General features: G+C 43.8%; 1 protein-coding gene across 2 annotated transcripts in view; it reads left to right on the top strand.

Annotated features, from left to right (window-relative positions):
- LOC110522744 (potassium voltage-gated channel subfamily KQT member 1-like) overlaps nucleotides 1-26564 on the top strand; it is a 279767-nt gene that overhangs the window by 175395 nt on the left and 77808 nt on the right. Inside the window, exons 15-18 of one of the 2 annotated variants that reach the window (XM_036969009.2) lie at nucleotides 11198-11273; nucleotides 12671-12765; nucleotides 16877-16917; nucleotides 22227-22288. In XM_036969009.2, coding sequence (XP_036824904.1) covers nucleotides 11198-11273; nucleotides 12671-12765; nucleotides 16877-16917; nucleotides 22227-22288 — 274 coding nt within the window. Of the gene's footprint in view, nucleotides 1-11197; nucleotides 11274-12670; nucleotides 12766-16876; nucleotides 16918-22226; nucleotides 22600-26564 lie in introns of those variants that run through there. The other variant, XM_090231282.1, reaches the window with a different exon arrangement.

Here is a 26564-nt window from a genome sequence, read left to right as displayed (position 1 = left end):
TTGTCCCTACCCTGTAATGAAGTCTTCAGACTGACTTGTTGTCCCTACCCTGTAATGAAGTCTTCAGACTGACTTGTTGTCCCTACCCTCTAATGAAGTCTTCAGACTGACTTGTTGTCCCTACCCTGTAATGAAGTCTTCAGACCATTTTCCTGTCCTTACCCTGTAATGAAGTCTTCAGACTGACTTGTTGTCCCTACCCTGTAATGAAGACTTCAGACTGACTTGTTGTCCCTACCCTATAATGAAGTCTTCAGACTGACTTGTTGTCCCTACCCTGTAATGTCCCTACCCTATAATGAAGTCTTCAGACTGACTTGTTGTCCCTACCCTGTAATGAAGTCTTAAGACCGGTTTGTTGTCCCTACCCTCTAATGAAGTCTTCAGACTGACCTGTTTTCCCTACCCTCTAATGAAGTCTTAAGACCGGTTTGTTGTACCTACCCTCTAATGAAGTCTTCAGACTGACCTGTTGTCCCTACCCTCTAATTAAGTCTTCAGACTGACTTGTTGTCCCTACCCTGTAATGAAGTCTTCAGACTGACTTGTTGTCCCTACCCTGTAATGAAGTCTTCAGACTGACTTGTTGTCCCTACCCTGTAATGAAGTCTTCAGACTGACTTGTTGTCCCTACCCTATAATGAAGTCTTCAGACTGACTTGTTGTCCCTACCCTGTAATGAAGTCTTCAGACTGACTTGTTGTCCCTACCCTGTAATGAAGTCTTCAGACTGACTTGTTGTCCCTACCCTATAATGAAGTCTTCAGACTGACTTGTTGTCCCTACCCTGTAATGAAGTCTTCAGACTGACTTGTTGTCCTTACCCTCTAATGAAGTCTTCAGACTGACTTGTTGTCCCTACCCTGTAATGAAGTCTTCAGACTGACTTGTTGTCCCTACCCTGTAAGGAATTCTTCAGACTGACTTGTTGTCCCTACCCTCTAATGAAGTCTTCAGACTGACTTGTTGTGCCTACCCTGTAATGAATTCTTCAGACTGACTTGTTGTCCATACCCTCTAATGAAGTCTTCAGACTGACTGGTTGTCCCTACCCTATAATGAAGTCTTCAAATCGTCTGGTTGACTCCACAAAAGCGGGAGTGTGTGCTTCTTCACAGAGCACCAGCTAGCCAGCTATAGGGCCAGGATGCAGCAGTCACAACAAGAATTCTCTCCGCATACATCCCCCCATACACAGTGGCAGACTTACCATTAGGCAACTCAGGCAATTGCCTGGGGCCTCACATCACTAGGGGCCTTGGGAACTTGGCATAATTTTGTTTAATAATATCTCATTTCTATGTTTTCTTGCCTTTTTCCTCTGCTCGAGGCCCTACTCCAGTGTGCGATATTTAGCGGTTGTGACCGTCTCTGGTTTTGACAAATAGAGCAGTTTCAGTTTTCTTTCTCCATACTTGGTTGTAGCTTTTGAACGATTGGGTCTATTAGACTAAGACTTTCAGGAACACTTGTGTGTCTTCTATTTCCCTCTATGACGCTCACAAGCCGCAGGACACGTTAGAACAGACTGTGACGGAACCACAATTGAAAACAAGGCAGATCTTTTTTTCAACACACACAGTTATTACCTGATGATATTTCCTGGTGTTTTCCCAATCTTTCCACTACTTTCTGATGCATTTCACTCCCTTTGTGATGCAAATTAAATATTTTCTTATTAGCCATATGAACATGGTTGGAGTTTGTATCTGTGCTAGAATGGTTGAGAAAGCCATAAAAAAAAAATTATACAGTTGAAGTCGGAAGTTTACATACACCTTAGCCAAATACATTTAAACTCTGTTTTTCACAATTCCTGACATTTAATCCAAGTAAAACTCCTTGTCTTAGGTCAGTTAAGAATGTGAAATGTCAGAATAATAGTAGAGATAATGATTTATTTGAGCTTTTATTTCTTCGGCTTGCAAGCCCCCCCTTTTTCCTCCTAACATAACAATGGTCATTATGGCCAAACAGTTCTATTTTTGTTTCATCAGACCAGAGGACATTTCTCCAAAAAGTACGATCTTTGTCCCCATGTGCAGTTGCAAACCGTAGCCTGGCTTTTTTTATGGCAGTTTTGGAGCAGTGGCTTCTTCCTTGCTGAGCACCTGAGCACCGAGGCCTTTTAGGTTATGTTGATATAGGACTTGTTTTAGTGTGGATATAGATACTTTTATACCTGTTTCCTCCTGCATCTTCACAATGTCCTTTTCTGTTGATTTGCAGAAAAGGATTGATTTGCACTTTTTGCACCAAAGTATTTTCATCTCTAGGAGACAGAATGCGTCTCCTTCCTGAGCGGTATGACGGCTGCGTGATTTATTTAGATTATCCCATGATGTCAACCAAAGAGGCACTGAGTTTGAAGGTAGGCCTTGAAATACATCCACAGGTACACCTCCAGTTGACTCAAATGATGTCAAGAACCATCATGTGCTATGATGAAACCGGCTCTCATGAGGACCGCCACAGGAAAGAAAGACCCAGAAATATTAGAGTTACCAGCCCCCAAATAAATGGTTCATGGAGTTCAAGTAACAGACACATCTCAACATCAACTGTTCAGAGGAGACTGCATGAATCAGGCCTTCGTGGTCGAATTGCTGCAAAGAAAACCACTAGTAAAGGACATCATTAAGAAGAAGAGGACCAATAAACACGAGCAATGGACTTTCGATCCGTGGAAATCTGTCCTTTGGTCTGATGAGTCCAAATTTGAGATTTTTGGTTCCAACCACAGTGTCTTTGTGAGATGCAGAGTAGGTAAATGGATGATCTCTTCATGTGTAGTTCCCACCGTGAAGCATGGAGGAGGAGATGTGATGATGTAGGGGTGCTTTACTGGTGACACTGTCTGTGATTTATTTAGAATTCAAGGCACACTTAACCAGCAAGGCTACCGCAGCATTCTGCAGCCATCCCATCTGGTTTGAACTTAGTGGGACTATCATTTGTTTTTCAACAGGACAATGACCCAATACACCTCCGGGCTGTGTTTGGGCTATTTGACCAAGAAGGAGAGTAATACTGCATCAGATGACCTGGCCTCCACAATCACCTGACCTCAACCCAATTAAGATGGTTTGTGATGAGTTGGACCGCCGTGTGAAGGTAAAGCAGCCAACAAGTGCTCAGCATAGGTTGGAACTCCTTCAAGACTGTTGGAAAAGCATTCCAAGTGAAGCTGGTTGAGAGAATGCCAAGAGTGTTCAAAGCTGCCATCAAGGCAAACGGTGGCTACTTTTTGATTTGTTATACACCTTTTTGGTTATTACATGATTCCATATGTGTTATTTCATAGTTTTGATGTCTTCACTATTATATATTGGGGAAAATAGTACAAATTAAAAAGTGTAAAATAAAAACTTTGGACTGGTACTGTATATATTTTAGTCAGATAAACACTCCAAACAGCCTACCCGACATACTCGGAGGCGTCCGACATTCCAATAATAAAACTTAGGAATGCAAGAATGCAATTTCAGAATGTGGGGGGGAACATGCTTCCCACGTCCCCAGTGAAGGTTGCGCCAGCATCCCGGAGTCGCCTCTTCACTGTTGATGTTGAGACTGGTGTTTTGTGGGTACTATTTAATGAAGCTGCCAGTTGAGGACTTGTGATGCGTCTGTTTCTCAAACTAGACACTCTAATGTACTTGTCCTATTACTCAGTTGTGCACCGGGGCCTCCCACTCCTCATTCTATTCGGGTTAGAACCGGTTTGCGCTGTTCCGTGAAGGGAGTAGTACACAGATCTTCAGTTTCTTGGCAATTTCTTGCATGGAATAGCCTTAATTTCTCAGAACAAGAATAGGCTGACAAGTTTCAGAAGAAAGTTATTTGTTTCTGGCCATTTTGAGCCTGTAATCGAACCCACAAATGCTGATGCTCCAGATGCTCAACTAGTCTAAAGTAGGTCAGTTTTATTGCTTCTGTAATCATGACAACCGTTTTCAGCTGTGCTAACATAATTGCAAAAGGGTTTTCTAATGATTAATTAGCCTTTTTAAATTATAAACCTGGATTAGCTAACACAACGTGCCATTGGAACACAGGAGTGATGGTTGCTGATAATGCGAAGATCTCCCCCATGGCACAAACCCGAGGGGGCGCCAACCCAGACAGGAGGGTCACGTCAGTGACTCAACCCACTCAAATGACGCCCCCCTCCTAGGGACGTCATGGAAGAGTACTAGTAAGCCAGTGACTCAGCCCCCGTAATAAGGTCAGAGGCAGAGAATCCTAGTGGAGAGAGGGGAACCGACCAGGCAGAGACAGCAAGGGTGGTTCGTCGCTCCAGTGCCTTTCCGTTCACCTTCACACCCCTGGGCCAGACTACACTCAATCATAGGACCTACTGAAGAAATGAGTCTTCAATAAAGACTAAAAGTTCAAGACAGTGTCTGCGTCTCTCACTTGGATAGGCAGACCATTCTTTAAAAATGGAGCTCTATAGGAGAAAGCCCTGCCTCCAGCTGTTTGCTTATAAATTCTAGGGACAATAATGAGGCCTGCATCTTGCGACCGTAGCATATGTGCAGGTATGTACAGCAGGACCAAATCGGAGAGAGAGGTAGGAGCAAGCCCATGTAATGCTTTGTAGGTTTAGCAGTTAAACCTTGAACTCAGCCCTAGCCTTAACATGTCAGGATAGAGAGGCTAGCACTGGAGTAATATGATAGATTTTCTTGATTCTTGTCAAGATTCTAGCAGCCGTGTTTGGCGCTAACTGAAGTTTATTTAGTACTTTATCCGGGTAGCCGGAAAGTAGAGTATTGCAGTAGTCTAATCTAGAAGTGACAAAAGAATGGATTAGCTTTTCTGCATAATTTTTGGACCAAAAGTTTAAGATTTTTGCAATCTTACGAAGATGGAAAAAATCTGTCCTTGAAATATTCTTGATATGTTGTCAAAAGAGAGATCAGGATCCAGAGTATTGCCGAGGTCCTTCACTGTTTTATTTGAGATTAAGATTAATTGTCAGATCCAACAGAAGATCTCATTGTTTCTTGGCACCTACATTAGAACTGAATCTCTGTTTTGTCCATCCACTTCCTTATGTCTGAGACACAGGCTTCCAGAAAGGGCACATTTTTCAGGCTTCACCATGTTTCATCCAAATGTACAGCTGTGTATTGTCCGCATAGCAGTGAAAATTAACATTATGTTTCCAAATGACATAACCAAGAGGTAAAATATATAGTGAAAACAATAGTGGTCCTAAAACTCAACCTTGAGGAACACCGAAACTTACAATTGATTTGTCGAAAAACAAACCATCCACAGAGACAAACTGATATCTTTCCGACAGATAAGATCTAAATCAGGCCAGAACTTGTCCGTGTAGACCAATTAGGGTTTCCAATCTCTCCAAAAGAATGTGGTGATTGATGGTGTCAAAAGCTGCACTAAGGTCTAGGAGGACAGTTGTAGAGCCTTGGTGTGACACCATTAAAAGGTAATTTACCACCTTCACGAGTGCAGTCTCAGTGCTATGATGGGGTCTAAAACCAGTCTAAAGCTTTTCATATACCTTGTTTGTCTTCAGGAAGACAATGAGTTGTTGCGCAACAGCTTTTTCCCCCCAAAATTGAGAGGAAAAGGAGATTTGATATATGCCAATAGTTTTTTAACATTTTCTGGGTCAAGGTTTGGCTTTTTCAAGAGAGGCTTTATTACTGCCACTTTTAGTGAGTTTGGTACACATCTGGTGGATAGGGAGCCGTTTATTATGTTCAACATAGGTGGGCAAAGCACAGGAAGCAGCTCTTTCAGTAATTTAGTTGGAATTGGGTCCAGTATGCAGCTTGAAGGTTTAGAGGCCATTACTATTTTTATGAATGTGTCAAGAGATATAGAATTAAACAACTTGAGTGTTTTCATTGATCCTAGGTCATGGCAGTGCTGTGCAGACTCAGGACAACTGAGTTTTGGAGAAATACACAGATTCAAGGAGGAGTCCGTAATTTGCTTTCTAATGATCATTATGTTTTCATCAAAGAAGTTAATGAATTCATCACTGCTGAAGTGAAAGCCATCCTCTCTTGGGAATGCTGCTTTTTAGTTAGCTTTGCGACAGTATAAAAACATTTTTTTGGGATTGTTCCAGGTTGGACTCCCCTTTGCCTCCATAATTCTTTGAGGCATGGATTCTACAAGGTGTGGCATTCAAACGTTGCTAGGAAATCATTCCACACACCATTACACTCCGCCACTAGCCTGTACCATTGACACCAGGCAGGATGGGGCCATGGCAGTGGCTGTGGCAGTAGCACAACATGGTAGCAGCACAAACCTGGTACAAACATTGTTGGGCACAGACAACAGCACAAAGGGAGAAAAGGTAGAGACAACAATACATCACTCGAAGCAGCCACAAGTGTCAGTAAGAGTGTCCATGATTGAGTCTTTAAATGTAGAGATGGAGATTAAGCTGTCCAGTTTGAGTGTTTTTTTCAGCTCGATCCAGTACACTATACTCTTTGAGAGCGGTAGTTAGCAAACCAGGCCAAAGACCCCTCAGAGACACCAATACTCCTTAGCCGACCCACAAGAATAGAATGGTCTACCATATCAAAAGCTTTAGCGAAGTCAATAAAAATAGTAGCACAACATTGCTTATAATCAAGGTCAATGGTGACAAAATTTAGGACCTTTAAGGCTGCAGTGACACATAACCTGAATGGATATCAGATTGCATACCAGAGAGAATGCTATAGACATCAAGAAAGCCAGTCAGTTTATTATTGACCAGTTTTTCCAACACTTTTGATGAACAGGGCAAGATGGAAATTGGCCTATAATATTTAGGATCAGCTTGATCTCCCCCTTGGCTGCCTTCCAAGCACTGGGAACCTCCCCAGAGAGGAGAGACAGGTTATAAAGGTCAGAGATAGGCTTGGTGATGATAGAGGCAGCCACCTTAAAGAAGAAAGGATTTTAACCATCTGACCCAGATGGCTTTTGGGGGTCAAGATTAAGGAGCTCCTTTAGCACCTCCACTCAGTGACGTTCTGCAGGGAGAAACTGTGTAGCAGGACAGGGGAAAAGAGGGTGACGCATAGGGGCTAGTCACATTAGAAGGGCTGGGAGATGGGGAAATGTGGGACGGGCAAGGAGGCACAGCTGAGTCAAATAGGAATCCTGATTTAATGAGCCGGCTCTGAGCAGCTCTTCATTCAGTAGCTATGATTGTGTTAAATAAACATGAGTGGGGAGGGGGCCTGAGACTGGCCTCTGCCTGGGGCCTCCAAATCACTAAGTCTGCCCCTGCCCATACACCCCTCCAACCCCTTCCTTTCCCCCTACAAAGGGCTGCTGCCTGCTGCCTTCAGAATGGAGTGATTAGTTTGCTGTGGAGTACTTCAGAGGAGAAGACCTTATCTCTCACCACAGTCACACTCAGAGCCCGGCAAAGAGTGCCACACCACACACACACACACACACACACACACACTCACTCGCTCACTCACTCACTCACTCACTCACTCACTCACTCACTCACACACACATATGCATTTTCTCTCTCTAGCACTCTAGTTATGGGAGGATGTTTTTGGGATTTGGGACCACATTCTTTTAAACCCCCAGACTTTGTGACTTTACAGACTGTGTTGTGCCGTTATCTCTGGATGGATGCAACTCTGTCCTCTGTCTCTCGTTTGTTCCTGTGCCCATCACTCATATCTGTGGTATTTTACGATGTGAGTCCCCTCTCCGAATTCCTTAAGAATGTTGTCGATTGTTCAAGAATCCGGTGGCATTGCTCAGCTTTAATCCGGCATCTCTCAAGAAACACTCCTAACGGCATCCTGCGGCTTACCGACCCCTTTCATGTGAAAGATACTGCCGAAGGCGAAGGGTCACACGGTTTAAAACGCATGAAGTAAAAGCAGATATTTTAGTTCCCGTTCTTAAGATAGAAAAAAACATCCACATTCAATTGATTTCTTTCTCTTTGATCTGTCAGCAAAGCTAGTGTCATAGAGAAGCAACAGACAGAGATACCCGGCTGGAAATAACATGAACATGGGTTTGCACTGAATGAGCATTACTCACAGTCACGCTACAGTTCTAGCACACAGTACCTACAGTACAGAGACAACATAGTACGATAATATAATAACAGAAAATAGAAATATGAACACACCACATGAATGGTAAACTGTAAAAGGAAAGGGCACATTCTATACATGTACCAAAATAATCAGACAGGTTTTAGAATAGACACCAAGGGCCTATTTGCAGATTTAGCTAGCAGGTTCCCACCTCCTCTACTGCCCTGTAGTCATCCCCTAGCCATGACCCCCATGAACCCTGTAAGTGGTCAGCAGTAGAACCGCACATAAACACCCGCCCAAGTAGTTCCCTTTCATCCCAACCATCACATTTGGCTCACAACAACATATTTTTGTTTTTAAACCAATTCTGTGTACATCTTGTAATGCTTTTCAGCTTAAACAGGGAAACCAAGCGAACACCAACACACCGTGCAAAACCCTTGTGTGATGGAAGACGTGTGTCTGTGCCTGTATAGCTAATATTCAGTGTGTGCTGTTATGGTGTTTAGTTTAGTGGCGGTGGTTGTTGACACAGATGAGGCGAGTTGAGCGAGTGTGTGTGTGTGTTTTCCGTGTGTGTGTGTGTTTGTGTGTGTGTGTGACTCAGATTACACAAGCTGTGTTTTGTTCTCCCCAGACTCACAGAGGGACACTAATTCACAGTTTTTATTAATATGGTGAAATTCACAGAGGAACACTGTTTATTACAAGTGCATCAGAGTTCAACAGCCATGAGTTGTATGATAAACCTGTTTAGTTCCACAGGGTGGATCGTGTGGTTTGTGTGTGTGTGTGTGTGTGTGTGTGTGTGTGTGTGTGTGTGTGTGTGTGTGTGTGTGTGTGTTTGTGCGTGTGGTAGGTAGGGAGGGAGGGAGGGGGACTCTCCTAGCCCTCAGGGCCACATGTGTTTTGCCATTGCATGGTAGGAATGTAGTAGGTCTACAAGCCAATTAGAATGGCTGGAAGCATGCAAGTACAAATGTTCTGTTTTCAGAGCAGAAAACAAGTCGGGTTGCATTGATAAGGAATACAACTGAGATGGGGAAACATCTGCAGGCTTAACCCCTTGTGGGCTGGAACAAATGACATCAAATTGATTTGTCATACACTGAGGTGTTTATTTGACTTTTAAAAAGTTAAGGCAACAATTTACACACAATATTATTGAGTAGATGTAACTTCCAGGGTAAGACATATAATTATTTTTCTCCAAACATGTATACAACATTGTGTAAAGAATCAAAGTCTGCAAATGTTGAATTACCCACAAACCTCTAAAAACAGAGCCAGGTGGCAAGTTGTTCCAAGAACTTATTAAAATATTATACAAATTTAGTAAATTAAATAAAACATTCCTCTCTGATTATCCTCATAAAATATACATTTTTAAGCAACATATTGATTTGTATTTATTCCTAACTTTTTTAGTAAAATGTAATTAACAAATCATTTAAACGACTTGCATTTTATTAAGTACAGTTGGGCAAAAAAGTATTTAGTCAGCCATCAATTGTGCATGTTCTTCCACTTAAAAAGATGAGTGAGGCCTGTAATTTTCATCATAGGTACACTTCAACTATGACAGACAAAATGAGGAAGAAAAACCAGGAAATGACATTGTAGGATTTTAATGAATTTAAATGAAGGTTTTCACACACTGTTGCTGGTATTTTGATCCATTCCTCCATGCAGATCTCCTCTAGAGCAGTGATGTTTTGGGGCTGTTGCTGGGCAACACGGACTTTCAACTCCCTCCAAAGATTTTCTATGGGGTTGAGATCTGGAGACTGGCTAGGCCACTCCAGGACCTTGAAATGCTTCTTACGAAGCCACTCCTTCGTTGCCCAGGCGGTGTGTTTGGGATCATTGTCATGCTGAAAGACCCAGCCACGTTTCATCTTTAATGCCCTTGCTGATGGAAGGAGGTTTTCACTCAAAATCTCAAGATACATGGCCCCATTCATTCTTTCCTTTACACGGATCAGTCGTCCTGGTCCCTTTGCAGAAAAACAGCCCCAAAGCTTGATGTTTCCACCCCCATGCTTCACAGTAGGTATGGTGTTCTTTGGATGCAACTCAGCATTCTTTGTCCACCTAACACGACGAGTTGAGTTTTTACCAAAAAGTTCTATTTTGGTTTCATCTGACCATATGAATCACAATTCTCACAATCTTCTTCTGGATCATCCAAATGCTCTCTAGCAAACTTCAGACGGGCCTGGACATGTACTAGCTTAAGCAGGGGGACACGTCTGGCACTGCAGGATTTGAGTCCCTGGCGGCAAAGTGTGTTACTGATGGTAGGCTTTGTTACTTTGGTCCCAGCTCTCTGCAGATCATTCACTAGGTCCACCCGTGTGGATCTGGGATTTTTGCTCAAATTGTGATCAAATTGTGATCATTTTGACCCCACGGGGTGAGATCTTGGGTGAGGCCCCAGATCGAGGGAGATTATCAGTGGTCTTGTATGTCTTCCATTTCCTAATAATTGCTCCCACAGTTGATTTCTTCAAACCAAGCTGCTTACCTATTGCAGATTCAGTCTTCCCAGCCTGGTCAGGTCTACAATTTTGTTTCTGGTGTCCTTTGACAGCTCTTTGGTCTTGACCATAGTGGAGTTTGGAGTGTGACTGTTTGAGGTTGTGGACAGGTGTATTTTATACTGATAACAAGTTCAAACAGGTGCCATTAATACAGGTAACGAGTGGAGGACAGAGGAGCCTCTTAAAGAAGAAGTTACAGGTCTGTGAGAGCCAGAAATCTTGCTTGTTTGTAGGTGACCAAATACTTACTTTCCACCATAATTTGCAAATAAATTCATTAAAAATCCTACAATGTGATTTTCTGGATTTTGTTTTCTCATTTTGTCTGTCATTGTTGAAGTGTACCTATGATGAAAATTACAGGCCTCTCTCATCGTTTTAAGTGGGAGAACTTGCACAATTGGTGTCTGACTAAATACTTTTTTGCCCCACTGTATATATTTATGATTTTTTTCCCAATTTGATTTCTCCCCACAATCTACAGTGTATGCACAGGATACAGCGTCTTGAAAGTACAATAAAATGCTTACTTACCAGCTCTCCTCTCTGCAGTGGAACCAATTGAACTTTGTTTGTCTGTCTGTCTTTCAGGTTGTCTCACGCCCAAAAATCTGCAATCAAAGTACTCCGGAGAATGAAGTACTTTGTGGCCAGACAGAAATTTCAGGTAAAATACAGGGTTGAGGAGGGGAGTGGAGGAGAAGGGTAGGAGGAGGAGAGTGAAGGGATGGAAGAGGGGACTGTGGGAGGAGGGGAGGAGGGGAGGAGGGGAGGAGGAGAGTGGGGGGATGGAAGAGGGGACTGTGGGAGGAGGGGAGGAGTAGAGTGGGGGGTGGAAGAGGGGACTGGGTGAGGAGGGGAGGAGGCAGAGAGTGGGGGGTGGAAGAGGAGACGGGGAGGAGGTGGAGAGTGGGGGATGGAAGAGGGGACTGGGGGAGGAGGGGAGGAGGAGGAGAGTGGAGGGTGGAAGAGGGGACTGGGGAGGAGGGGAGGAGGAGAGTGGTGGGGTGGAAGAGGAGACTGGGGGAGGAGGGGAGGAGGCAGAGAGTGGGGGGGGTGGAAGAGGAGACTGGGGGAGGAGGCGGAGAGTGGGAGGGTGGAAGAGGGGACTGTGGGAGGAGGGGAGGAGGCGGATAGTGGGGGGTGGAAGAGGAGACTGTGGGAGGAGGGGAGGAGGAGGAGAGTGGGGGGGTGGAAGAGGGGACTGACTGGGGGAGGAGGGGAGGAGGAGAGTGGGGGAGAAGGGGTGGAGGAAGGGAGTGGAAGTAGGGAGAATAAAGAGAATAGGCTCTGGAGAGTGTTGTGGTTACTCAGGAAGGGGAGTGGTAGCCCAAGGGCATGTTGTGCAGCTGCAGAAATGGTGTGTGTGTGTGTGTGTGTTTGTGTGCGCGTGCGTGCGTGCATGCATGCGCATGTGTTTTATGTAGGCATGCGTATGTGTTTTATGTAGGCGTGCGTGCATGCGCATGTACGCAGTGCGTGCGTTAACAATGTACGTGTGTATGTTTGAGACTGCAACTTGCACCTGCACATCTGTGTCTGTCCTGTCGTCAGTTCAGCCTCAGTATCATGGGAACCCTGTTCATCTCAGGCTCTGTGGCTAGAGTCTCTCACTGCACAGCTGCAGAAGACTAAGCACCTACCACAGAATGACCTCGCATGGCCTTTAGTCATCAACAACTCTATTTATGATCTGACTGTGGTTGTAGTCTCCAACAGTCTCCAACAAACCCAGGCCATTGCTTCAGTCTTCACGTTCAACCATCTTCTCATTACTTAATTATTTGTAGGTGATTAGCTTCTCTGTAAAGACTAAACTAGGGCCGTCACAGGGCCATCACAGGGACGATGCAGCCTTAGTCAGAAGATAGCATCATCCTCATGCAAAACAACAAGTGAAAGCCCCACTGAACGAGCACTCTTCCCTTGGCTTCCTCATCGTCAATGTACACTGCAATAACAAAGCACTGTGTTGGCCTAGGGGTTTCCCTAGGGATTTCCATGGGTGACAATGTGCTGTGTGTGTTGCGCATGTTACTACAATACAATATTCATACTCCACAGCAAGCGAGGAAACCGTACGACGTGAGGGACGTGATGGAGCAGTACAACCAGGGACACCTCACCATGATGGTCCGCATTAAGGAGCTACAGAGGAGGTGGGCCACTGACTCACTCTCTTTTTTTAATTTACTCTCTCTCTCTCTCTCTCTCTCTCTCTCTCTCTCTCTCTGAAAGTCGGGAAGCAAGTTCAGGGAGTGAATACATTTAATTAATAAATGAACAAAACAAGAAACACGAACAGCGCACCGACATGAAACAGCAACATCGTTACAGAATGACAACTCAACAAAGGGAAGCATCAGGGAGTGGTTTTTCTTTTTGTGTGTTGGGTGTGATGTCGGGTCCAGGTGTTGGAGCCGGAGCAACCTGGCAAGCCTCAGCTCTGAACAGGTTCCCGGGCCTCGACCGGGGCAACTGGGAGGTCTTAGCCGGCTCATCAGGCTCTCACGCCTCAGCCGGTTCAGTTCGTCAGGTTTCTGCGCCGGAGGCGACCGGTCCGCTCTGGATCCCCGAGATCATCTCTTTGGTTGACATCCTGTGGCTGGAGACAAACGCACTAGGGAGGGGGTACTGTCACATATGCTCTCTCTCCGACGCTCTAGGTCGTCATGCTCCCACGCCTCAGCCGGATCGACAGGTTCCCGCGCCTTAGCAGTGGTGACATGTTCGCTCCTGATTCCTGGGATCATCATATTGGTCGGCGTCCTGCGGCAGGAGCCGCGCATTGGGGAAGGGGGACTGTCATGTGTGCTCACCCTCCCCCCCCTAGGTCACCAGTCTGCTTGTTAGGGTGCACTCCTGTCACTAGAGTTACGCGCACACCTGGACTCCATCACCTCCTTGATTACCTGCCCTTTATATGTCACTCCCTTTGGTTTCTTCCCCAGTTGTCATTGTCCTTAGGTTTCTTCCCCCGTTGTCATTGTCCTTTGGTTTCTTCCCCAGTTATCATTGTCCTTAGGTTTCTTCCCCAGTTGTCATTGTCCTTAGGTTTCTTCCCCAGTTATCATTGTCCTTAGGTTTCTTCCCCAGTTGTCATTGTCCTTAGGTTTCTTCGCCAGTTGTCATTGTCCTTAGGTTTCTTCCCCAGTTATCATTGTCCTTAGGTTTCTTCCCCAGTTATCATTGTCCTTTGGTTTCTTCCCCAGTTGTCGGTACGCTGTTTGTGTTTCTTGTTTTGTTCATTTATTAATTAAATGTATTCACTCCCTGAAAAAAGAAGAAGTAGAAAAAAGAAGCATTACACTCTCTCAAGTTGGTAGTGTCACATGCACAAGTACAGTGAAATGCTTAACTTGCCAGCTCCACCCAACAGTGCCCTTTTGGGATTCCAACCTCACCTGCACACTGCTTTTACACGTTTTTTTATCTGTACTGTCTTCTTTTCTTTGTTGTGAATAAATAAAACCTAAAACCCAACAGTGTAGTAATCAATATCAAAATAGTATAACTATAACAAAAAGGGTCAGTACCAATACCAAATGTACAATGTGCTGGATACTGGAGTAGTTTGAGGTAGATATGTACAGTACATGTAGGAGGGGGATTAGGAGAAAGTGACTGGTTGCAGGAGGAATGATAATAACAGTAAACAAAGTGTCAGTGTAGGCGTGATAAGCAGGAATATATACATACTTCTTGTTATAGAGTGAATACAGTGCCTTCAGAATGTATTCACACCCCTTGACTTTTTCCACATGTTCTTGTCTTACAGCCTGAATTTGAAATGGATTCAATTGAGATTTTGTGTTACTGACCTACACACAATAACCCATAATGTCAAAACGGAATTAGGTTTTAAGAAATGTTTACAAATAAATAAAAAATGAATAGCTGAACATTTTGTCAATAATTATTCAACCCATTTGTTATGGCAAGCCTACATAAATTCAGGAGTAGAGATTTGCTTAACAAGTCACATAAGCTGCATGAACTCACTCTGTGTGCAATAATAGCGTTTAAAATGATTTTTGAATGACTACCTCCTCTATGTACCCCACATATACAATTATCTGTAGGGTCCCTCAGTCGAGCAGTGAATTTCAAACAAAAATTCAACCACAAAGACCAGGGAGATTTTCCAATGCCTCACATATAAAGGCACATATTGGTAGATGGGTAAAAAAAAAGACATTGAATATCCCTTTGAGCATGGTGAAGTTATTAGTTACACTTTGGATGGTGTATCAACACACCCAGTCACTACAAATATACAGGCATCCTCCCTAACTCAGTTGCCGGAGAGGAAGGAAACCACTCAGGGATTTCACCATTAGGCCAATTACGACTTTAAAACAGTTGAAGAGTTGAATGGCTGTGATAGGAGAAAACTGAGAGATATACCCAAATGTGATTCTAACGTGTATGTAAATAATCATACAGTTGAAGTCGGAAGTTTACATACACCTTAGCCAAATACATTTAAACTCAGTTTTTCACAATTCCTGACATTTAATCAGAGTAAAAACTCACTGTCTTAGGTCAGTTAGTATCACCACTTTATTTTAAGAATGTGAAATGTCAAAATAATAGTAGAGAGAATTATTTATTTCAGCTTTTATTTCTTTCATCAAATTCCCAGTGGGTCAGAAGTTTACATACACTCAATTAGTATTTGGTAGCATTGCCTTTATATTGTTTAACTTGGGTCAACCGTTTCGGGTAGCCTTCTACAAGCTTCCCACAATAAGTTTGGTGAATTTTGGCCCATTCCTCTTGAAAGAGTTGGTGTAACTGAGTCAGGTTTGTAGGCCTCCTTGCTTGCACAGGCTTTTTCAGTTCTGCCCACAAATTTTCTATAGGATTGAGGTCAGGGCTTTGTGATGGCCACTCCAATACCTTGACTTTGTTGTCCTTAAGCCATTTTGCCACAACTTTGGAAGCATGCTTGGGGTCATCATCCATTTGGAAGACTCATTTGTGACCAAGCTTTAACTTCCTGACTGATGTCTTGAGATGTTGCTTCAATATATCCACATAATTTTCCTTTCTCTTGATGCCATCTATTTTGTGAAGTGCACCAGTCCGTCCTGCAGCAAAGCACCCCCACAACATGATACTGCCACCCCCATGCATGGTTGGGATGGTGTTCTTTTGCTTGCAAGCCCCCCCCCCCCACCTTTTTCCTCCAAACATAACAATGGTCATTATGCCCAAACAGTTCTATTTTTGTTTCATCAGACCAGAGGACAAGTCTCCAAAAAGTACGATCTTTGTCCCCATGTGCAGTTGCAAATCGTAGTCTGGCTTTTTTATGGCTGTTTTTGAGCAGTGGCTTCTTCCTTGCTGAGTGGCCTTTCAGGTTATGTCAATATAGGACTTGTTTTGCTGTGGATATAGATACTACCTGTTTCCTCCAGCATCTTCATAAGGTCCTTTGCTGCTGTTCTGGGATTGATTTGCACTTTTCGCACCAAAGTATGTTTAACTCTAGGAGACAGAACGTGCCTCCTTCCTGAGCGGTATGATGGCTGCGTGGTCCCATGGTGTTTATGCTATTGTTTGTACAGATGAACATGGTACCTTCAGGCGTTTGGAAATTGCTCTCAAGAATTAACCAGACTTGTGGAGGTTTACTTTTTTTTCTGAGTTCTTGGCTGATTTCTTTTGATTTTCCCATGATGTCAAGCAAAGAGGCAGTGAGATTAAAGGTAGGCCTTGAAATACATCCACAGGTACACCTCCAATTGACTCAAATTATGTCAATTATCCTATCAGAAGCTTCTAAAGCCATGACATCATTTTCTGGAATTTTCCAAGCTGTTTAAAGCCACAGTCAACTTAGTGGATGTAAACTTCTGACCCACTGGAATTGTGATACAGTGAATTATAAGTGAAATAATCTGTCTGTAAACAATTGTTGGAAAAATGACTTGTGCCTTGCACAAAGTAGATGTCCTAACCGACTTGCCAAAACTTTAGTTTGTTAACAAGACATTTGTGGAGTGGTTGAAAAACAAGATTTAATGACTCCAACCTAAGTGTATGTAAACTTCCTCTCTCTTTCGATCTTTCCTTCTTCCTCTCTTTCTTTCCATCTTCCCCTCTCTCTCTCTGTCAGTCTCTCTCTTTCTTTCACTCTCTTGCTTTATCTATATTTCTTTCCTTCCACTTTTCTGTCACAGACATAAAACACTAACCAATGCTGCAAAGCTTTGTCCAAAGTTTTCCCTAACGTGTCTGTCTTGTGCTCCTTCTTGTCCCCAGACTGGACCATACGTTGGGGAAACCAGGAATGTTTCTGGCAGGTAAAACCCACTTGAGGATACTCGTGAACTCTTGTCACTCCTCACTGTGCCCCCTAATGTTATATACATCTCACAAACAGAGACAACCAGGCACCATGATAAGGCTGAATAGAATAGACTAAATATTCTGCCAAGAGATCCCTGGTGTGTTTAGTGTGTACATGTAGTGTGTATAGAGTGTATACATAGTTTGTGAGTGTGTATGTTTGGATTTGTGTGTTTGGGTACACACACACACACTAGTATTTGTATGCACAACGCTTCCAACCCATCTCCCCCTCTCCTCCTCATCCTCCTCCTCCTCTTCTCTCCTCCTCTGCGTACCCCCTCATCTCCTCTCCTTTTTTCTCCACCTCTTCCTCCTTCTCTGCTTCTTCTCCTCCTCCTCCCCCTGCTCTGTGTACCACCATCTTCCTCCTCTTCTCCATCTCTCTCTTCCACCTCCTCTTCCTCCTCCTCCTCCCTTCCCCTCCAACTCCACCTGGATGTTAACATGTCTTGGCTGACCCAGGAAGCTAACGGGGAGCTAACATGGTTAAACACTTTCTTGATTGGCCCTGGTATTGGATTAGGAATCCAGCTGAGAAGCTAAGTGCACTTCCACGTGTTCTCCACACACACACACACACACACACACACACACACACACACACACACACACACACACACACACACACACACGCGCGCGCGCACACACATACTACACGACAAACTCCACGTCCATAACAACCAAACCAGCCATACAGTATAAAACTAGCGCAGTCAGCCTGCCAAACACACAACACACAGCCCACTTCCCCCAAGTCCAAAGCCTTAGACTGAGTCTGCTCTGGCCCTAGGATGGAGCCCCATTACACTGATCTACTGCTGTTATGTTTATAGGAACTCACTGCATGACTAAGACCTATTTGTGTTAGGGGCCCCTTAGTAAGGAAGTGGGGGGAGGGGTTGTGTGTGTGTGTGTGTGTGTGTGTGTGTGTGTGTGTGTGTGTGTGTGTGTGTGTGTGTGTGTGTGTGTGTGTGTGTGTGTGTGTGTGTGTGTGTGTGTGTGTGTGTGTGTGTGTGTGTGTGTGTGTGAGAAAGACAGGGTTGGTGTGTGTGTACTCTGGGTTTCTTTACATGGGATGTAATGATGAAACTGCAGTCCCCGCGTTTATATCCGCGGGGTGGACGGGTTTAGGGTCATTAAATATTGTGTGGCTGAAGGGTGGGTGGATGGGTTTAGGGTCATTAAATATTGTGTGGCTGAAGGGTGGGTAGATGGGTTTAGGGTCATTAAATATTGTGTGGCTGAAAGGTGGGTAGATGGGTTTAGGGTCATTAAATATTGTGTGGCTGAAAGGTGGGTAGATGGGTTTAGGGTCATTAAATATTGTGTGGCTGAAGGGTGGGTAGATGGGTTTAGGGTCATTAAATATTGTGTGACTGAAGGGTGGGGAGATGGGTTTAGGGTCATTAAATATTGTGTGGCTGAAGGGTGGGTAGATGGGTTTAGGGTCATTAAATATTGTGTGGCTGAAAGGTGGGTAGATGGGTTTAGGGTCATTAAATATTGTGTGGCTGAAAGGTGGGTAGATGGGTTTAGGGTCATTAAATATTGTGTGGCTGAAGGGTGGGTAGATGGGTTTAGGGTCATTAAATATTGTGTGACTGAAGGGTGGGGAGATGGGTTTAGGGTCATTAAATATTGTGTGGCTGAAGGGTGGGTAGATGGGTTTAGGGTCATTAAATATTGTGTGGCTGAAGGGTGGGTGGATGGGTTTAGGGTCATTCAATATTGTGTGGCTGAAGGGTGGGTGGATGGGTTTAGGGTCATTAAATATTGTGTGGCTGAAGGGTGGGTAGATGGATTTAGGGTCATTAAATATTGTGTGGCTGAAGGGTGGGTGGATGGGTTTAGGGTCATTAAATATTGTGTGGCTGAAGGGTGGGTAGATGGGTTTAGGGTCATTAAATATTGTGTGGCTGAAAGGTGGGTTGATGGGTTTAGGGTCATTAAATATTGTGTGGCTGAAAGGTGGGTAGATGGGTTTAGGGTCATTAAATATTGTGTGGCTGAAGGGTGGGTAGATGGGTTTAGGGTCATTAAATATTGTGTGACTGAAGGGTGGGGAGATGGGTTTAGGGTCATTAAATATTGTGTGGCTGAAGGGTGGGTAGATGGGTTTAGGGTCATTAAATATTGTGTGGCTGAAGGGTGGGTGGATGGGTTTAGGGTCATTCAATATTGTGTGGCTGAAGGGTGGGTGGATGGGTTTAGGGTCATTAAATATTGTGTGGCTGAAGGGTGGGTGGATGGGTTTAGGGTCATTAAATATTGTGTGGCTGAAGGGTGGGTAGATGGGTTTAGGGTCATTAAATATTGTGTGGCTGAAGGGTGGGTAGATGGGTTTAGGGTCATTAAATATTGTGTGGCTGAAAGGTGGGTAGATGGGCTTAGGGTAATTAAATATTGTGTGGCTGAAAGGTGGGTAGATGGGTTTAGGGTCATTAAATATTGTGTGACTGAAGGGTGGGTGGATGGGTTTAGGGTCATTAAATATTGTGTGGCTGAAGGGTGGGTGGATGGGTTTAGGGTCATTAAATATTGTGTGGCTGAAGGGTGGGTAGATGGGTTTAGGGTCATTAAATATTGTGTGGCTGAAGGGTGGGTAGATGGGTTTAGGGTCATTAAATATTGTGTGGCTGAAAGGTGGGTAGATGGGTTTAGGGTCATTAAATATTGTGTGGCTGAAAGGTGGGTAGATGGGTTTAGGGTCATTAAATATTGTGTGGCTGAAGGGTGGGTAGATGGGTTTAGGGTCATTAAATATTGTGTGACTGAAGGGTGGGTAGATGGGTTTAGGGTCATTAAATATTGTGTGGCTGAAGGTAGGGTGGACGGGTTTGGGGCCATTAAATATTGTGTGGCTGAAGTGTGGGTGGATGGCGGGGGTGGGTGGATGGCGGGCGGATTGAGCTAGTGACCAAGTAATCAAATCCAATCAAATCAAATGTATTTATATAGCGCTTCGTACATCAGCTGATATCTCAAAGTGCTGTACAGAAACCCAGCCTAAAACCCCAAACACCAAGCAATGCAGGTGTTGAAGCACGTTGGCTAGGAAAAACTCTCCAGAAAGGCCAAAACCTAGGAAGAAACCTAGAGAGGAACCAGGCTATGAGGCGTGGCCAGTCCTATTCTGGCTGTGCCGGGTGGAGATTATAACAGAACATGGCCAAGATGTTCAAATGTTCATAAATGACCAGCATGGTCAAATAATAGGTCTGGGACAGGTAGCACGTCCGGTGAACAGGTCAGGATTCCATAGCCGCAGGCAGAACAGTTGAAAGTGGAGCAACAGCACGGCCAGGTGGACTGGGGACAGCAAGGAGTCATCATGCCAGGTAGTCCTGAGGCATGGTCCTAGGGCTCAGGTCCTCCGAGAGAGAGAAAGAAAGAGAGAAAGAGAGAATTAGAGAGAGCGTACTTAAATTCACACAGGACACCGGATAAGACAGGAGAAGTACTCCAGATATAACAAACTGACCCTAGCCCCCCGACACATAAAATACTGCAGCATGAATACTGGAGGCTGAGAGAGGAGGGGTCAGGAGACACTGTGGCCCCATCCGATGATACCCCCGGACAGGGCCAAACAGGAAGGATATAACACCACCCACAGCCCCCACACCACTAGAGGGATATCTTCAACCACTAACCATCTTGAGACAAGGCCGAGTATAGCCCACAAAGATCTCCGCCACGGCACAACCCAAGGGGGGGGGGGGGGGGGCAACCCAGACAGGAAGATCATATCAGTGACTCAACCCACTCAAGTGACGCACCCCTCCTAGGGACGCTTTCTGCCAGTTTCCAAAAGTAATGCTTTTGGAAACTGGCAAAAAAAGTTCATGTCAATTCACGGAGGCAAAAAGGGAATTCTAGAAGTTTAATTCAATAAGACAAAAGCTGTGAAAGGAGAGTTGAAAATAAAGAGAAGGGAGGGTCAGAAAAGTAATGTTTGGGAAAGATTTGGTTAAATGGTAAAAGTGGATGATAAGAGTGCTGGCTATGTTATGTATGGTGATTGTGAGGCGCTATACAAATTTGACAGTCACAAGACGGAACTTCAAATAGGCCTATGGCATGTCAAGTGAACTGTAGCCTGTTTAGATGGGTTAAATGGAAACTGAAATCTGGACAATGACTGTAACCTCTCACATAGCCTTTATATTATCTCCTGCATAATTAAGCATTTCTTTCAGTAAAATGATACACCAAATGTAGGCAAAATTTGGACTTGGGAACAGGAGTGGAGAAATGTGATTTATTTATTTCTGCATCTTGAAAGAATGCAATGCTCAGCTAGATATCATCTGTAGAAGTGCTGTCTTCATCATACAGGCATCATAAAGGCTGATAGTATTTCAACCACATAAAATGAACCTGAACTGAAATCCTCTCAGAAACATTTTGCGGTTGAGTTGTTTTCACAGCTTTCTTTTTCCTTATAACCTGTCAAACTGATGTAATTTGGACATTTTACACAGAAAATCATTCCTGTTTTTTTGTTGTTGTTGCGTTATTGTATTTTCTCCCCAGTCCCTAAATGTATTTGCTCCGTGAGAGATGACAGAGAAAAATGTACAGATGTAACTAGATTGAAGCATTCATTTTATCGATCTATTACATTATCCTGTTGAGCAAGGGTTTATTTAGTCTTCTAAAGCAACATAATGACAGAAGAGAAGCTACATGTATCTAATTAAAGACAAGTTGACTAACAAATAGCCTACCAAAATGTCAAAAATTATAAGCAGAAACATATCTAAGTCAGGCCCCCAAAAAATCCTGCACCCCTTGTCAAAAAATTGTCCTGCCATCTTTGACTGTAGTCCATAGCGCATTTTCTATATTTGCGGGTTAGGGTTGGGTGCGGGCCTCAGACTAATAGGGTGTAATTTAAGATGATTCAATTAGGCAAATGAATGAGTACCATGGGCGGTTGGGTACAATAGGTTATTGGTCTTGTCTCATGGCAGTTAGATGTAAATTGTCTTGTAGTAGAGAAACAATGGTTGAACGGACCCACTTTAGTCTCCACTCCTGCTATCTACCTTCCCCGAGGCCTCCTTGTGACATCTGATACCAGCAATGACCTCAGAGAATTAAGTTACAGCAAGTCTCGCTATTGACCCTATAGGAATAGATCAGGATCTTTTGCATGCCTTGTGTTGCCCCCACCAATGATGATTGAGATTGTACCACCCACCACAATAGTGAGGCCAGTGTTTGAAAGAAGGGAAATGTGTGTGTTGTTTTTCAGAGAAAGGTGTAGATAAAGAATACTACACTGTGGGAGCCAGACTGGTCCGCCTGGAGGACAAGGTAAAAACAGGTTTATCCTTCCCTGTTCTTTGTATGTGTGTGTGTGTATGTGTGTGTGTGTGTGTGTGTGTGTGTGTGTGTGTGTGTGTGTGTGTGTGTGTGTGTGTGTGTGTGTGTGTGTGTGTGTGTGTGTGTGTGTGTGTGCGTGTGTGTGTGTGGATTTGCGATCTTTGTATGTGTGTGTATGTGCTTGTGTGTGTGTGCGTTCATGTGTGTGTCATTAGGTAACTTTGTGCGTGAGTGCTTGTGTGTGTGTGTGCGTGCATAATGAATTCCCACATAAATAAATACTATAGTATTTTCTAAGTGTTTTTGCAGACTAAACTGTAGAATTCAATGTAGTGGTTTTGCGGACTGAAGTCCCTTTACTGTGGTATAGTGTAGTATTTGCAGTTAACTATAGTAAACTCAGAAAAAAAAGAAATGTCCCTTTTTCAAATCCAAATAACTTCAGAGATCTTCATTGTAAAGGGTTTAAACACTGTTTCCCATGCTTGTTCAATTAACCAAAAACAATTAATGAACATGCACCTGTGGAACGGTCGTTAAGACACACAGCTTACAGACGGTAGGCAATTAAGGTCACAGTTATGAAAAACTTAGGACACTAAAGAGGCTTTTCTATTGACTCTGAAAAACACCAAACGTGCCTTAGGCATGCTGCAAAGAGGCATAAGGACTGGAGATGTGGTCAGGGCAATAAATTGCAATGTCCGTACTATGAGATGCCTAAGACAGCGCTACAGGGAAACAGGATGGACAGCTGATCATCCTCGCAGTGGCAGACCAAGTGTAACAACACCTGCACAGGATCGGCACATCCAAACATCACACCTGCAGAACAAGTACAGGATGGCAACAACAACTGCCAGAGTTACACCAGGAACTTACAATCCCTCCATCAGTGCTCAGACTGTCCGCAATAGGCTGAGAGAGGCTGGACTCTGGGCTTGTAGGCCTGTTGTAAGGCAGGTCCTAACCAGACATCACCGGCAACAACATCGCCTATGGGCACCTATGGGCACCTATGGGCGGAATCGATTTGGAAGTGGTGGGTCTGGGGCGGTGTGTCACAGCATCATCGGACTGAGCTTGTTGTCATTGCAGGCAATCTCAATGCTGTGCGTTACAGGGAAGACATTCTCCTCACTCATTTGGTACACTTCCTGCAGGCTTATCCTGACATGACCCTCCAGCATGACAATGCCACCAGCCATACTGCTTGTTCTGTGCGTGATTCCCTGCAAGACAGGAATGTCAGTGTTCTGCCATGGCCAGCGAAGAGCCCGGATCTCAATCTCATTGAGCACGTCTGGGACCTGTTAGATCGGAGGGTGAGGGCTAGGGCCATTCCCCCCAGAAATGTCTGGGAACTTGCAGGTGCCTTGGTGGAATAGTGGGGTAACATCTCACATTAAGAACTGGCAAATCTGGTTCAGTCCATGAGGAGGAGATGCACTGCAGTACTTAATGCAGCTGGTGGCCACACCAGATACTGACTGTTACTTTTGATTTTGACCCCCCCCCCTTTGTTCAGGGACCCATTATTCCATTTCTGTTAGTCACATGTGTCACGCCCTGACCTTAGAGAGCCTTTTTATGTCTCTACTTGGTTTGGTCAGGGTGTGATTTGGGTGGGCATTCTATGTTCTGATTTCTATGTTTTTTGTGTTTATATGTTTTGGTTCTCAATCAGGGACAGCTGTCTATCGTTTTCTCTGATTGGGAATCATACTTAGGTAGCCCATTTTCCCTCCTTTCAGTGTGGGAAGTTGTCTTTGTTAGGGACACTATAGCCTTTGTAAGCGTCACTGTCGTTTTTGTTATTTCTTGTTTTGTTGGCGACATTTTAACAAATAAAAGAAACCACGCTGCACCTTGGTCTCATTCCGACAACGGCCGTGACAACATGTCTGTGGAACTTGTTCAGTTTATGTCTCAGTTGTTGAATCTTGTTATGTTCATACAAATATTTACACATGTTAAGTTTGCTGAAAATAAACACAGTTGACAGTGAGAGTGCGTTTCTTTTTTTGACGTGTTTATAAATACTGTAGTCAAAGAAAACTATAGTATATACTATAGAAATTAATGTTGTGTTTTGCAGATTGTAGTATACTGTAGTATTTACTGTAGGGTTTATGTGGACTGTAGTATACTGTGGTGTATTTGTGGACAGTAGTATACTGTAGTATTTACTGTAGGGTTTTTGTGGACTGTAGTATACTGTGGTGTATTTGTGGACAGTAGTATACTATAGTATTTACTGTAGAGTTTTTGCAGACATTGATGTAGTGTTTACTATATTGTTTTATTATCTTAGACATAGAAGTGGAGGATTTCTCCTTTAGGAAACATACTGGGGAAATACTTAAATAGCACATTTTCCAAAACCTGTTGGTAGGTCTGGGGTCTGAGCAGATAGTTCAGCACTTCTGCATTTTATCTATAATCTGTAGGGAACAATATATTCTATACTTGGCTTTTAGGCTTCTCACTTATGGGTAGCCAAATTGTGATATGGGAAGGGGAATGGGCAGGGTATATGCACATTAAATACTTTAGTATTTACTATAGTTAAAAAGGTGCAGTGTTTTTGCGGACATTACTGTAGTATTAACTACAGTGTTTCTTTTGGGGGGGGGGGGGGGGGGGGGGTATACCGCTGTAGTATTTACTGTAGTATTCTACAGTATGCTACAACATTCTATAGTAAGTACCAGTGGTGGAAAAAGTACCCGATTGTCATACTTGAGCAAAGGTAAAAGTCACCCAGTAAAATACTACTTGAGTAAAAGTCTAAAATTATTTGGTTTTAAATATACTTAAGTCTCAAAAGTAAAAGTATAAATCATTTAAAATGTCGTATATTAAGCAAACCAGACAGCACCATTTTCTTGTTTTTTTTTATTTACAGATAGCCAGAGGCTCACTCTAACACTTAGACATAATTTACAAACTAAGAATTTGTGTTTAGTGAGTTCGTCAGATCAGAAGCATGTAGGGATTATTAGGGATGATCTCTTGATAAGTGCGTAAATTGGAAAATGTTCATGTCCTGCTAAGCATTTAAAATGTAACGAGTACTTTTGGGGTTAAGGGAAAATTTATGGAGGAATTCTTAAAAAAAAAAAAAAATTGACCTTTATTTAACTAGGCAAGTCAGTTAAGAACAAATTCTTCTTTTCAATGACGGCCTAGGAACAGTGGGTTAACTGCCTTGTTCAGGGGCAGAACGACAGATTTGTTACTAGTCCAACGCTCTAACCACTAGGCTCCCCTGCCGCCCCAGGAAAAGGTACATTATTTTCTTTAAGAATGTAGTGAAGTAAAATGAAAACTTTCAAAAATATAAATAGTAAAGTACATATACCCCAAAAAACGCAGTTCGTACTGCAGTATTCTATTGTAAACTGTAGTATTTTTTCATGTGGGTCTTCTTCAACAGAGTATGTTATGGCTGGTTACGGTCCATCGAGACGTTAAACACTCCTGATGGTATCCTAATCTCTTAGTTGTAATCTGCTGCTTGCCAGTGTGTACGTGACACGCAAGGTGTTTCATATTTGTCTGTTGATTAACGTTTCGTCAGTGTTTCCATGCCAACGACCCTATACCCTCTGTCCTCTACAACAACAAGTTGACTTGTGACGACAGTGGGTTGTGACTTGTGTTTATGATTCCAAAGGAGAACATGGAGGTTTTAAAAAGGCATTTCTAATACCAGCTAGAAGGGAGAGAGCACGCACGCACACACACACGCGCACGTACACACACACACACACGCGCACACACACACACACACGCGCGCACACACACACACACACACACACACACACACACACACACACACACACACACACACACACACACACACACACACACACACACACACACACGCACACACACACACACACAGAGCCCTCTGGATCTCAGTGGATCACAGCCAATAGGCAGCAGCTGTGTTATGGAGACCTGTGCTGTAACCAGGCGTGTCCCACTAGGCAGAGACCAGGCAGGGCAGTGCCACCACGTGATGCCTGCCTAATGCCCAGTCATTGCCCACCAGGGACCATGTTGTGCCAGCGTTAGTTAGTCTGACTGGAGCCTGTGGGCCGGATGCGGTGCCACTGCAGTGCTGTGACTATCAGCATGTGTGAAGCCTTTCACTCACGAGGGGAATAATCCGATTCTGGTGTTTTTCCGCTCAGGGAAGTCTCACAGGATGACAATACGGCTGGAATGGGAGCCATTAAGCTGCCTGTCATTCAGAGGT

This window comes from Oncorhynchus mykiss, chromosome 4 (genome assembly GCF_057628025.1).
Source record: "Oncorhynchus mykiss isolate SJ-2025 chromosome 4, ASM5762802v1, whole genome shotgun sequence".
Taxonomy (NCBI): domain Eukaryota; kingdom Metazoa; phylum Chordata; class Actinopteri; order Salmoniformes; family Salmonidae; genus Oncorhynchus; species Oncorhynchus mykiss.
The sequence above is the reverse complement of the archived record's forward strand: the minus strand, read 5'-3'. Positions and strand labels throughout refer to the sequence as shown.